The sequence below is a fragment of the Heterocephalus glaber genome, unplaced genomic scaffold, assembly GCF_053883595.1.
Source record: "Heterocephalus glaber isolate CG9 unplaced genomic scaffold, H.glaber_assembly_v1.0 deba00001531, whole genome shotgun sequence".
NCBI lineage: Eukaryota > Metazoa > Chordata > Mammalia > Rodentia > Bathyergidae > Heterocephalus > Heterocephalus glaber.
Window position 1 is genome coordinate 5,886,561 of NW_028258329.1, and position 13,831 is coordinate 5,900,391.

Genomic DNA, 13,831 nt, shown 5'->3' on the forward strand with positions numbered 1-13,831 from the left:
GGAAGCAGCAAACTCAGGCTGGACCCAGGGCTCTGGGTTGGAGTCAGTGCTATTACCACAGACCCTCAGGTGTCCTCAGGGCATAGCAGGAACAGCCAAGCCTGCTTCTGCATGCTGAGCCAGGTGACAGGCCTCAGGCTGGCTCCCAAATCGGCATCCAAGGCACTATGTCCAGAGAGAGGAACCAGAGAGCCACCGTGCAGCGGCAGCAATGCCCTCTCTGTTCTCATCAGACCACCTGCTTAATTTATGGAGCCTTAGTTTCACTGTCTGCAAAGTGGGTACAACAGCCCCTATAACCTGCATGCTGTGGTGAGATTCCAAGACAGAAGGTGAGTGGAGTGACAAGCCCAGGTGGCTCATCCTTCCCCACTCTACAGGCCCCTCCCCAGACCATCTCCTTCCAGATTCAACAGCCTCGGGGGCCCCTGGGGTCAACATGACTCCCCTGTCCTCTGCTGACCTGTGAGAGGGATGGTAGTGCCCGAGTTCCCAACTCTTAGTCCCATGGCACTGGCCACGGTGCTGGTGAGAGGACCCAGAGAGGCAGGTGCCTGGTGGGCCATGCCCTGCCTAGGGCCTCGCTCTCCACCCAGAGGTGCCCAGCCAGCCTCAGGAGCCCTGTGCAAGCAGATCCCAGGCAACATGGACAACTCAGTGGCCAGCGAGCACACAGAGGCTGGCATGAACAGGAGGACTCACTGTAAGTGTTTGAAAGTGATGTCCGGGAAGCCAGTGGCTCTGGACCCCGAGGGTGAGCGGCACAGGGCCAGCACATAGGCGCGAAGAGTTGCAATTCTCTCTACTCGGAATTTGGCTTCAATTAAGTCCAGGTGTGTTCCGACCACCAGCACCACTGCATTGGGGGCCTTGGCCTGCGACAGAAAACCCCACAGCTGAGCCCTGTCCTCATCCAGTGAATAAGGGTCAGGAAACACTTCCAAGGGGTGCAGGTATTCCAGGGTTGGATGCTCAGTCACCATGCTGCAGCCTGCCATCTCAAGGGCCTGCTATGCACTTAGGAGGTTTGGGGGTTCTCCTCAACTTCCTCCATGCAGGGGGTGCTAGTTCAGACACAGGGAAGGTATCTGAAGCTTTCAGAAATTCCCTGCCAACCTGAGACCAGGGGTCCATGATACCCCCTTTGGCACCCAGGGTGTGTGTGTGGTGTGGGGGGGTGTCCCTAAATTTAAAGTAAGAAAATTACAAGGGCACCCCAATCCTCAGGCTGGAAAGGAGTCTGAGAGCTCCACTGCGAAAGTCAGGTAAGACCATGATTCTGAGGTGCTCTGTGAAAGCCCCTCAAAATGCATAGCATTTCTCCCTGACACGATCCCCTTTTTCTCAGTACAGGGGGCTCCTGGAGCAGTGGTGAGGACCCCTGTGATGCTCTGGGGACTGAGGAAAGAAGGGAAGAGCCGGTGCCTCTCACCTCGATGCTGAGCAGCCAGAACTGCAGGCTGGCCAGAGCCTCCTCTCCCAGCGCCAGGTTCCAGACCACCACGTACAGGGCCTTGTCCGTGAAGAAGCACTGGTTGACGGTGGCCATGCTGGCAGGGCCCCCGATGTCCCACACGTTGAATTCCACGGACTCAACCTACTTGAGCAACAAGGCAGGACAGGGAGGCATTTTAGAGATCAAGGTTTTAGTAGACCGAGCTGAGAAAACTGATCAACTTCAAATGCTGTGCTTGGGGCTGTGAAGGAGATGTGGCCACGGAGAAGTCAGGGACAGCCCGATGTGTCTCCTGGAGATCAGTAATCCAGAGAGGGGCAGGGGCCCCGTGGCACCAGGGTGGACTTCCGGGGGCGTCTAGCTCCTGCTAACTGGCTTCCTGGAGAGGAGACCTGGGGTGTACTGAAGAGCACTGTGCTCGGTCAGGAGACAATGGCTGCACCACCACCATTAACCTCCTCCTGTGGGAAGGCGGGACTCAGGGGCTGTCTCTGAACTCATGTAGGTCAGAGGGCTGCGCCCACCAAGGAGAATGGGAAACTCCCCTGATGTGGGAAGCAAATAACAGAGGAACTGCTGGGCTGCTGGGAAAGCTGTGTAAACGGCGGTTTCTCTGTCATCCTATTAGGTCACAGCTGGCCTGAGCACTAAGGCCGCAGCTGGCAGAGCAAGGAGGAGTCACTTCCACGATGCAGCACTGGGGCCTCCATGACACAGACAGCGAGCTGACCTGGCTCAGTGTAAAGATGAAAGCAGACAGCTGTGCTCAACTGGTGAAAGGTCAGCCACACGGAGAGTTTTGGGGCTCAGCAGCCACAGGACGGGCTGGCCATCCCTCGGTTATGGGAGGGGGGATTTTGTAATGGCAGGCAGGACGTGCATAGGAAAAATAGAAATGCGATCTCACCCCTCAGGCCTCAGAAAACCATTCGTGAAAAAACAGCTGGAAGAAAATGAGACTGAGTCACTGGTTAAAAAGCGAAGCCAGAGCATGTGCAGAAGATTCTGGTTATTTAGAGAACCTTCGGACGTGAGTCAGCTAGATTCCCTGTCGGGGTGTTCTGGGTGGGCCTGGTACTACTTATCTAATTGTTCTGACTGTAACACACAGGGCTCCATTTTGTTTGTTTTTATGTTGGAGACAGCGGTCAGGGCCTCGCCCATGCTAAGCCCTGCTCTGCTGCTGAGCAGCACCCCGACCCCAAGTGCTCCACTTTAAGAGGACCAGTTTCTGAGTTCCCTGGTACTAGAATACAATTCAGTTCGTTTCTTGAACTGCATTTTCCTGATTTGGAAAGTGGTTTTGTGTGAAAAATCAGCAGAGAAACCTACCCCTTAGCTTTCACTGTGCTTGGGGACTATGGAAAAAATCATGCTGCATGTCAACAAGGCCCCTTGGTGGCCCCTACACTGACCTCCTCCTTGGACCCAGGACCCTGGAGTCACCACAGGCAGCAGTAACACAAATGTGGCAGACAAGGATGGCACTGTCTGTGCATCTTCCTAACCACCCCATGCCACATCCGGGGTGGAGAGCCCCTGAACTCCAGACTCGCCTCTGCTTACAGAGCAAGAAAATGCCCATTTCCATTTGCTGGGTACTAAATGGACAAGAGGGTGAGGCATGGAGTCCTTGGACCTTGGGGTGAAAGCAGAACCAGGGAGGACAGAGCAATAATTCCAGCGATGCTTTCTGAGCCTTCTTGCTAGGGGACAGGCAGATTCTGGGGCGTACTTTGTTCTCAGCCCTTGGTGGGGGGAGCACCCCAGACCATTTGTCCGAGTCTTTGGGGCCAGGGGGTGGTGAGGTCCAAGCACTGCTGTCTTTTAAAGCCCCCCCCCCCCGGGGAATCTCATAGAAAGCCCGGGTTAGGAGCCCCTGGCTCACAGCCTCAGCTTAATTACCATAGAAAAACTACAACGTCGTGTAAAGAGTAGATCTGCTGTCCTTGGCAGGAGCTGGGATGGAACAAGACACAGCACACAGCCGCCCCCGCAAACATCCAGGACTTTGGACAAGAGGTGGAGAAGACCCTGGGCTCTCAGGGGAGAAGGAGAAGGCCCCCAGGAAAGTTCCTCCCTCCCAGGGGCTCTGCCTGCTGACCACCCTTGACCTTGGCTTTGGAGCCTGCCGGCCTCTGGAGCTCCCACTTGGTCGTCCGGATGGTGGCCTCGCTGTGCGCCACCTGGGAGGCCCTGCCGCTCTGCAAGATCTCCAGGAGGGTGGACTTGCCCTGGCGCGGGGGACCCACGACGATCATCTTCATCACCTTGCACTTCTCTGCTCTCCGCAGCTGAGCCCGCAGGAAAGACAGCATTGCTTTGGGGCCTGTGCGAATCACAAAGGGGGAGTGGAGGCCGCTGCTAAGGGACACAGGGGCCCACGCTCACGTCTCTCAGGAGGCCAACCCCTGCTGCAAAGGGTTGCCTCCTATGTGTTCTAAGTGGACAGCTAAGGAAGATGGCCTGATCTGTGGAGGGAGGCCAAGATCCCAATCGGCCCAGAAGTGAAGTATGAAAGTGAAGACAGGTACTTTTACCACCTTGGTAACTACTGCTCTGGGGACAACTTCACAGCCACTTTCCAACCTCATGACGCTGGGCCCCATGGGTCACCCTAGAGCCTGGCAGGTGGATCTGAGTTACTTTCCCAAGGAGAGGCCCAGGTCCAGAGCCCTACCTTCTTTCCTGATCTCCGCAGGCACGTTGCTGATGCTCAAGTCTTCCACGTCCAGCTGCCAGAGGTTGCTCAGCTGCCCCAGCTCAGAAGGGAGCTCTCGGAGGCCAGGGTTGCTGGGGTGCACACACGTACACACACATATGTACACACACACACACACATAGCTCCCATCAGCCTCTGGGGACTGCAAGGCCTGCTGTTGGCCTCCACCCCAGCCCCACACCTTGGAGCCTGATTTCAATGTCCCATTTAAACACTAAGCCCAACACCTTCTCCCTTTCTCCCTGGATCATCAGTGGTACAAATGACAGTTCTGCCTTGCAAGTCTCCATGGCTTAGAACCGAGTCCCCTCCCTAAATCTCCTCATCTCTTTTACCAGCTGCACTACCATCAGGATGACCATGGCCTCCTCATGAAGAGGCAGAGTGTCTTTAAGATGAACATAAAGTCGGGTCTGGTGGTGCATGGGAGGCTGAAGCAGGAGGATCACAAGCATGAGACTAGCCTGGGCAACTCAGCAATTTAGGCAGATCCTGTCTTGAAATAATAAAGGGCTGGAAATGTAGCTCAGTGCAAAGGTCCTGTGTTCAGTCCTTGGTACCAGAATAAAAATGGATTACCATGATAGTTTATATTCTCATCAAGTTTTGCACACTGCCTCCAGCCCTGAAGTACCTGGCAGGTGGTGGGTGCTCAGTAAATGGAAGGGTGGAGGAGTGAGTGGTCCTCTCATTACAGCATGCACAAAGAAGCAAAGCGAGCATCACCCCTCTCCCCTCCACCTGCTTCAGACCATTCCCAGTCTGAAAATCTCACTACTGGCTCTGGTAAGTAGATGGCTTCTTTCTGCCCACCTTCTGTGTCCCCAGGTGACCTAAGGAAGGAGGTCATCCGGCCTCACTTGGCAGGCAGGACCAGGCACCTGCTCTTGCCATGGCTTACTTTCCCAAGTAGAGCTCCGATAAGCTCTTCAGCAGGCAAACCGAGGGCGGGACTGCATCCAGGTGATTGTCATTCAGACACAGGACTTCTAAAGACTCACTCAAGAAGGTTGGAAATTCCAGCACGCACCCTGGAAATAAATGGCAAAGCACATCACTGCATATTTTTAAATGATTCTAGACCATCAGACATGGACAGCAAGTGGCTGTATAAACTGGTGGAACCTCCAGAGGGTGTTCTGGCAGTCATATCAGAATTCAAAGCTCATCTCACCGACCTAGTAATTCCAGTTCTACAGACATCCTTGCATGCACGTGTGGCAAAGATGTGATAATGAGGACGCTCGAAGGCTCACTGCTTGCAATAGCAAAGAGAGAGGACAACCACAGGTCCAGGGGCCAGGCACAATTTTTTCAAAGGGCCAGATCCCATTTTCCAATGGGGTAGGTCACATGTATGGGTGTGAAGGGACACTCAAAAGCTACTGATGAAATGAAAATGCAATGTATCGAATCAGGCTTCTAGGTTTATTAGCATAACAGAAAATGTCTGCAGACCTGCATGTACACACGTGTCATATGCCTGCACACACACACACAATGTACACATGCACCTGTATGCATTACAGATGTGTGCTAGACAAAGAAACAATTGTTAGCCACAGGAATTCCATCACGGTCTCTGGAGAAGGGTCTTAACTACAGGATTGTACATTCATCCCACGGCCTTCAGCGCTGTTTGATAGTTTTGTTTTCATATATACATGGATTACTTCCTTCAATGAAAAGAGGCTAGTTAATTAGAAAAACAATACTGTGGGCTAAGTCTTTATGGTGCCTAAGATAGCACTGAAAATCCAGCTGACTATTTAGTATTCAAATGACTTCATTAATTAAGCTAATTATCAGATCACCATGAAAAGCTTGTCAAATCTGCTGTTTCCGAGGCACGGGCATTTGTGTCGAGAAAGAATGTGGCTGAGGGCTTGGAAATGCACACTAAATCGAATCAGAGGTTTAGATTTCAGCAGAATCTCTGAAGGGCCTTCAGAGGCAGGGAGAGTGCATGGGAGGGCACACCCTGGAGCTCAGGGAATTCAAGATAAAAGGAATGCCTCAAAGTCCTCTCTGGTCCCCTGCCAGAGAAGGAAGATACAAAAGCCAGGATTCTCTTGTTGGGTTGAAACCATGTTTGGTTCCCCTTGATTAGAACTGCCTCTCATCTCTGCCTTTGCTCCACACAGGAGCAACAGTATCAACAGCAGTGGGGTAACCAGGCCTCAGAGAACATCCTAGGAGAGACCACAGTGGAATACCAAGATGGATACCTAGAAAACAGCTAGCAGCAGTGTGAAGGGGACTCACTGCAGGGGCTCCTGTGGAAGTAAACTAGCAGCGGACTTTTTTTTGGTACCAGGGATCAAACTCAGGATCTTGTGCTTGTGAGACAGGAACCACTAAGCTAAATCCCCGGCCCAAGGCAGCAGACTTTTAAAGATGGCTACTAGACCCTGTGCTAAAAAGGTAGATAGTTGTTCTACAGCATTTGCTTAGGGGACAATGACAAGGCGGGAAACCCTGTATGTGTTCAGTACAGATGCAGATTCAGTTCAAAAAGGTTTCTTTTCTTCCTTCAGTGAAGAGGGATGATCCATGTTAGCCTGCCCCACATCACATCTTTCATGAAAGAACATCCATCACAGAAAAGTTTGCTCTCTTCCCAGAGAAAGGGAGCATTCTAAACACCTGGTCTGAGGGTTTTCCAAGCTGAGGGTTTCACCCTGGTGTTTATGAAGCTTCTTCAAGTGATGGGTGAGTGAAGAAGGAGCTACTGCTCCAGAGAGAGGCAACATCTGTCACATACACCCAGCCTAGTCAAAAATGACGGAAACTGGGCCGGGAAGAACACAGCTTGAGGTATTTATGAACTGTAGTTATTTACTCCTAAGTTATTTATGACTCTGCTGGTTTGAATTCTACCCTAAAAATGGCCATCCAAGTTATTTTTGGACAAGGCCACGACACAAATATGACCACCTGAATTTACATAAATCATTCTAGAATTTTACTCTCCATCTGCAAACAAGTTGTCTGTTACAGACAATTCTTTGCCTCGGGGCCTACTTAGGTAAAGTTTGCAGGTTCACACCCCCAACTCCTGCCTTCTTCTCACCTTTCTAGATGAAACTGAAAGCATCAAGAAGCCCAAGCCACCACACACCTCTGCCAGGGAACCCTCCAAGGGGGTGGACTCCTTCCCTGGCTCTCCAGACCTGCTCCTCGGGACACCAGCAAAGCCACTGCCCGGCACCTGGGTGCCTGTTCCTATGCTGTGCTTCACCGAGTACCTTGACCCTCTTGTCCATGGCTGGTCCTCTGAGTGAGGGCCCCTCCATGGTGCCAGGAAGGGGTCTGATTTCTACACTGGGGGCATATTCCAGCATAAAGCTCAGCCCACCCGCAAGTGGCTCTGTGTGACCACGATGCACCCCAACCCCCCTCTCATGCCTTCCATCCCATTTGGCACCAGTGAGACGATGGGGCTTGTCTCTCCTCTCTTCCAAGAGAAATCCCTACATCTGCACTCAGATTCTACAGCCCTAAGGCCCTTCATTAAGACAGGTCCAGTTATAAAATCACACTTGTATTTCCTTATTAATGTGCTAAGGGTCTTCTCCTCTAGCTCCTGGTTGTCCAGACTTCCTTTCCTGCAAACTGTTTATACCTGTTGCTCATTTTTTTTAACCTATTGAGTTGCCTTTTTTCTTTTAAAAAAATCAATTTGTAAGCATTCTTTGCATGTTAAGGACTCGCGCCAATTTGTGTTGCAGCAATTCTTGCTGCAAACATTTCTTCTTTGCCTGATGACTTTGTTTATAATTCATTTTATTGAACAAAACTTTTCAATTCTGACAGAGTCAAAGATTCTTCTCTTTTTAAAAAATGGTTTCTGGATTTCCCAGCTAGCTTTTTTTTTTAAAAAAAATTTGAGACAGAGTCTCGCTATGTAGTTCAGACTGGCCTTGAACTCACAGAGATCCTCCTGCCTCAGCCTTCCAAGTGCTGGGATTACAGGTGTGTGCTACTCCTGGCTGGCTTGAAAAGGTCTTCCTCTTCCTCAAACTATACACATATATTTTCTTAAGTGTTATTTTTTCTTTTCACTTAAACCTGCTATCTACATGAAAACTTTTTTTTAAGCTATAGGAATCAAATCCAGGATCTTTACACTAAGCTACATCTCTACCCTTTTAAATTTTTTATTTTGTGTTGCTCATCCTGGGTGTGAATGAGATCCTCCTGTCTCAGCTTCCCAGAGTCCTGGGATTACAGGTGTTCATCACCATGCCTGGCTCACACAGAAACTTTTGTGGTTGATGTTCTGATTGTATGTTTCCTCTGGTAGCTAGATACTCAATTATACCAATACCATTAAAACAATAAAACATTCTTTCCTACTAAACTGCGATGCCAGCTTTGTTGTACAGTATTAAATTCCTATACAGCTGTCCCTCAGTATCCACAGAGCTCCCCACAGATATAAAAATCCATGGATGCTCAAGGCCCATACAAAATGGCAAAGTATTTGCACTGAACTTATATACACCCTCTCACGTACTTCAGATGACTTATAATGCCTAATACAATGTACATGCTATGCAAATAACTGTTCTACTGTTTGCTTAGGGGACAATGACAAGGGGAAAGCCTGTACATGTTCAGCACAGATGCAATTTTTTGTTAATGTTTTCAATCCAAGGTTGGCTGAATCTGTAGCTATAGAATCTGCAGACACAGACAACTGGCTGTATTTACTTAGGCTTAGTTTTGGATTCTCCTGTCTATTCCACCAACAGGCTGTTACTTTTCCAGTCATGTACAACCAGACAGTCATGTATGACCAATCTGTATGCACACACACATCAGTCCACCCAAAAGCGTGACAGGTGGATGGACAGTCTAGTTCTCCTCCTGCAGACGTGTCCTGGCCTCCGCTACATTTCTCATCCCTCTCTCACCACCTGTATTTTCCAACATCAATCCACTGTGCCAAAGAAGAAAGCTATGACTCACCTAACACGACCTGAATTTTTATGGAACAGTATCCCGACAGGTAATCCTGTGAATGTAGCTGGGTTCAGAAGTCTGAGCTTTGACCAAAATGTCAATCCCATAGAAACAGAGAAGAGAACAGTGGCTAGCAGAGCCCAGGAAGGGCATGGGATGGACAGAGCATGGTTAGGGGAACAGGGGTGCAGTTGGATGTGAAGAACGATGTCTTCAACATAATTCTGCAGTAGCAGAATTATGGCTGCCAACAACTGAATGTATATTTCAAAACTGCCAGATACATGAGGTGACAGAAATGCCAACTGCCTGGATCTGATTGCAGTATTGAAACGTCAACTGTATCCTGTAAGTATGTACAATTACTATGTATCAGTTAAAGATAAAAACATATCAAAAAGACAAAGAAAGAAGTGTTCTTTGAGGTTAAAAAGGTGAACCGGCAGTCTGCTGTGAGGGACAGGTCCATGCCTTCCCCTGCACCTCATGAAAGATAACAGACAAAGAACTTCTTTCCCTAGAAATATCCTATGCTGAGCTGCTGGCTGTGTGATTGGAACAAAAACTCTAGAAAAGTTCTGTTTCTGGCGAACTAGGGAGACCGCAGGCCCTTCTGCAACCTCAGACCAGCCTCGGCCCATGGGGCCTAGCATGGCTCCGACCCCTTGTGGACACTGCAAAACGTTACAGCATGGCAGGGAGGACTTAGCAGCATGGGGCTGGAGCCCCAGGGTCCTGAGTGGAAACCCAGCTCTGCCACACGACCTAGGACAAATCAGTCAACCTCTGCGCTACAGGCAGAAGTGTGTCCCCCCAAATGCAAATGTGGGGGCCTAACCCCCAGCGTGGTGATATCTGGAGGCTGGGCCTTTGGGAAGCAATTAGGTTTAGACCCTTGAGGTCTTGAGGGTGGGCCCTCGGGCTGATAGACATCCTTACAGAGGCAGAAGAGTCCAGAGCTCTTGTCTCTCCAGCATGTGAGGACACTGAGCTGGCAGCCATCCTCCCCGGTTTACCAGAACCCAGCCATGCTGGCGCCTTCAGCACAGTGAGACAGTCGATGGGAGCTGTGAAGCTGCCCCATCCGTGGCCTTCTGTGACGGCAGCCTGAACGGCCTAACATACCCTGGACGCCTCCATTTCCTCCTGAGCAGAATGAGGCGCTGCAGTCCACACCTCATGCTGTGAGGATTAGATTCCAACTTGGAAGTGGCCGCTGCTACCAGCATCCCCGGACTCCAAACTGGAAACCAGAGCCTTGGGACATGGGCACGGCACACACACGCGTGACCTGAGTAATAGACCGTGCACTTTTGCATTTCTCAGCCAACCCCGGCCACCTCTGGCACTCCAACAGGGCACCGAAGGGGACTCCACGCCCGCACACACCTGGCTCTGACCCTGAACGCTGGCGGCCTCTGGTGGTGAAAAAGGAAATGCGCTTTGTTTTAAGTCCATCTTCACTTCTGTAGGGAGAAAAGAGCCAACATCTGAGAACAGCATGACAAAGACAGTAAAACGTGGGCTGAGACTATATAACACGGAGCCTTGGAGAAGGCAGGCAATTCCCGAAGCAGGTGTTTGTGGCTCTGCAGCTTATATGAAGCAGGGAGAGCACAGGGTCCTTTTGGGAAAAGCATTTTAGAAAGGATGAGCTAACGTGGGCTTGACTGCTGGTTCCCATTCTCAGGCTGTTCCACTCCAGCAGGTGCCAGGGTTTCTGTGCCCAGCGCATTCCAGCGGCTGCTGCTCCCCGAGCACCACCCCAAAGGAAACTCCCTCTGGGTGTCTTTCTGCTGAGATGCCGTGGCAGCATCGACCTTCAGCAAATGACCTGGGGCGGGTCTCCCTGCTGGATGACCACTGGGCCTGTCTCCTCTCCACCCTTTCAGCCTTTCCTGGAAGGCTTTGGGTGGGTTCTTTTCAGTCAGTCTACACCCACGTTAGCTAGTGACTGGCAAAGACTTTTGTACAGAATTTTAGTTTCAGCTAAAGTGAGAGGCAAGAGTGTTCAGCAGCCTTTAAAAATTAGATACCAAAGCTCACTGTCATGGGCTGAATTGTGTCCCCCAGATTTCGTTTGTTGAAGTCCTAACCCTCAGGATCTGAGGACGAGGCTGTACTTGGAGATGAAAGTTGAGCATCTCTAATCCAGAAGTCTGAGATCCAAAACTTCTCCGAAATCCTACTTCTGTAAGTACCACAGTGGAAAGTTCCACACCTGACCTCGTGTGAAGGGTCCCAGTCAAAGCACAGGCACACTGAACATACCAGGTAAGCAACCCTCAGGCTATGTCTATAAGGTGCATGTAAAACATAAATGCATTTGTGTTAGACTCAGGTGCCCTCCCCAAGATGTCGCAGGATGTAAATGAAAATATTCCCAGTCCAAACACTCCTGGCACCAAGCATTTCGGATGAAGGAAACCCAACATGTACCGAAGTAGGGTCTTTAAAGAGGTGAGTGGGCTGTAATCCAATGTGACTGGCGTCCTTATACGAAGAGGAAATTCATCCACTGACCCACACAGAGGGAGACTCTGAGAGACATGTGGAGAAGATATCTCCAAGCCAAGGGAGAGGTCACAGGAGAAACCAGGCCTGCTGACACCCTGACCTCGGATTTGCAGCCCCAGCACTGTAAGCAGCTAGTTCTGCTGGGTGAACCCCCAGCCCGTGGTCCTGTGGGCCCGGCATGGACACTAGAACATCTCCCGGGCCTGTCCACTGTGGTCTGACACACTTAGGGACACACAACCCCTTCTTACTTGCCAAATTGGTTTCTGGAGAGGTCCAGGGTTTTGAGCTGTCTGCAGGTCCACTTCTCTGGAGGAGGCAGGGCCACCAGCTGGTTTCCCTGTATCCTCAAGAACATGAGGGCCTGGAGAGAGGGAGGGAGAGAGAGGCAAAGATGGCATCACATACAGAAATGGAGGGGAGACTGAGGAGAAAAGTCAGTCAGCTGCCTCACAGAGCATGGCCAAAGGGTTGTAGCTGATTCCTCTTTACAGAGGTACCAAGTATGTGGGGTCTGAACAACTTAGGACCTGGGTTCAATCCCCTGTACTACAAAAACAGCAGCAAAACAAAACACGAACAAACACACAGGAGATTTCATCATAGCAGATGGAACGAAGTGTCTCCCTAAGAACGTCCCTCCAGATGCAGGAGGACCAACTGCGAAATGAAAGGAGTCCTAGCAGTTCCAAGAGTTCTGAAGTCCCAAGAGTCACCATTAGTGGTGGCCTCTCCTGGGAATAGCGCCTGGCCTGGTACACACAGAGTCTCCTCTCCATCCCATCCTGGTGACCTCCTGGGCCGGCTCAGGTCTCAGGGACAGAGGGAGAAAGGCTGTGACACTGAAGGTGACCTGCCCGGCAACACGTCCTCTGCTGGTCAGCACAGGGTCCCTGGGGTGCCCTGGGGGTGGCTCAACTTTCAGTCCTCTGCCCGCTGCTCCCAGGTCCACGGGAGCCCCTGTCACCGAGGGGGACTACACTTGACTTGTGGCACATTTTTCTTTAGTGGGAGCGTCAGAGACACACCGTCGCCCTTCTTGACGGCATCACAAGGACCCTGCCTGTCCCATGCACAGCTGCGTGGCCCAGGAGGACAGCCAGGCCGCTGTCCCCCACGAAACCCTGCTCCTTGAGTTTCTGATTCCTTCCCGTTGAAGGGCGGACATCACCACCCAACATCAGGACCAGGGTGGTGGCCTCTGTGGCTGGCTCAGGCTTGGGGCTGGCGCTGGGGACATGGGGGTCCTCCCAAGGCCCTGGTTGTAAAAGGAGACCATGAGTGAACGTGAACTTCCTCACAGCCCAGTGCTGAGATTCTGGGAAAGGCTGTGTCCCTCCTGGTGGCTACTTCTGCACTATGTGGGAGTCAGAAATCCAAGACTGCAAGGTGGTGCAAAGCAAGGAAAACACTCAGAACAGGGACCTAATGGCTGTGGACTCCTCGCCAGGAGAGCACTGAGGCCAGAGGGACACGGGTCCTCGCCGACTCCTTGAGTGGCCCTTTCTCCTCTAGCTGTGTAGTGCATGGGTCCCTTTCTTTGGCCAGTGTTTGCCCATGGGCTTATGACTCCAGGGTCCCTCCTCTCTGATAACTGCATGTTGAAGGGACCTTTGCTACCTTTTGGGGACCCTCAGGGAGAGATGGTGGTGGTCTCGGCTGCTGTGTGTCCTCAGACAGTCACTTTGCCTGCAGAGTGTGGCCTATGCATCCACCACCAGGCCCTGGAGCAGGGGCTGCCCTGATGCCTTGGGCAGGCACTCAGCAGTCCCTGTTCTGGGGCTGAACTGGGCTCAGTCTGATGCATCTGACCACAGTCTGCCGAAGGCCCACAGATAGCCTCGGGTGAGCTGGGTGTAGGCACAAGGGCTCTGGGAAAGCCCACCCCCAAGTTCAGGGTGCTTCTGCCCCAGTGGGACTCCCCAGGAACAAGGAAGGGACAGTGCCAGAGACAGTCAGGATGGAGTGGCCACTGGGCAGTGCATGAATGTTTCAACATGGAAGGAAGTCCTGGGTGGCTACTCTAGTTTGGATCTGGAATGGTCCCCAAAGGCCCCAAAGTTTGGACTCCAGGCCATGGTCCCATTGGGAAGTACTGGAACCTCTGGGAGGAGGAAGTTAGGCTGTCGTGGACAGAAGGGAACAGCAGGAATCTGCTCCTTCCTCCT

General features: G+C 51.5%; 1 protein-coding gene across 5 annotated transcripts in view; it reads right to left on the bottom strand.

Moving 5' to 3' along the window:
* The window catches only part of Lrrk1 (leucine rich repeat kinase 1), a 151,379-nt gene that overhangs the window by 49,669 nt on the left and 87,879 nt on the right, over nt 1-13,831 (bottom strand). For all 5 annotated transcript variants that reach the window (XR_015441803.1, XR_015441802.1, XM_021264742.2 and 2 more), the window contains 7 exons: nt 11,915-12,027; nt 10,536-10,612; nt 5,080-5,209; nt 4,137-4,249; nt 3,571-3,785; nt 1,433-1,597; nt 703-875 (listed from right to left, as the gene is read on the bottom strand). Coding sequence is in view for 3 of the 5 variants with exons in the window: in XM_021264742.2 (XP_021120401.1) it covers nt 703-875; nt 1,433-1,597; nt 3,571-3,785; nt 4,137-4,249; nt 5,080-5,209; nt 10,536-10,612; nt 11,915-12,027 (986 nt within the window). In the remaining 2 variants the exon portion in view is untranslated. The remainder of the gene's footprint in view (nt 1-702; nt 876-1,432; nt 1,598-3,570; nt 3,786-4,136; nt 4,250-5,079; nt 5,210-10,535; nt 10,613-11,914; nt 12,028-13,831) is intronic.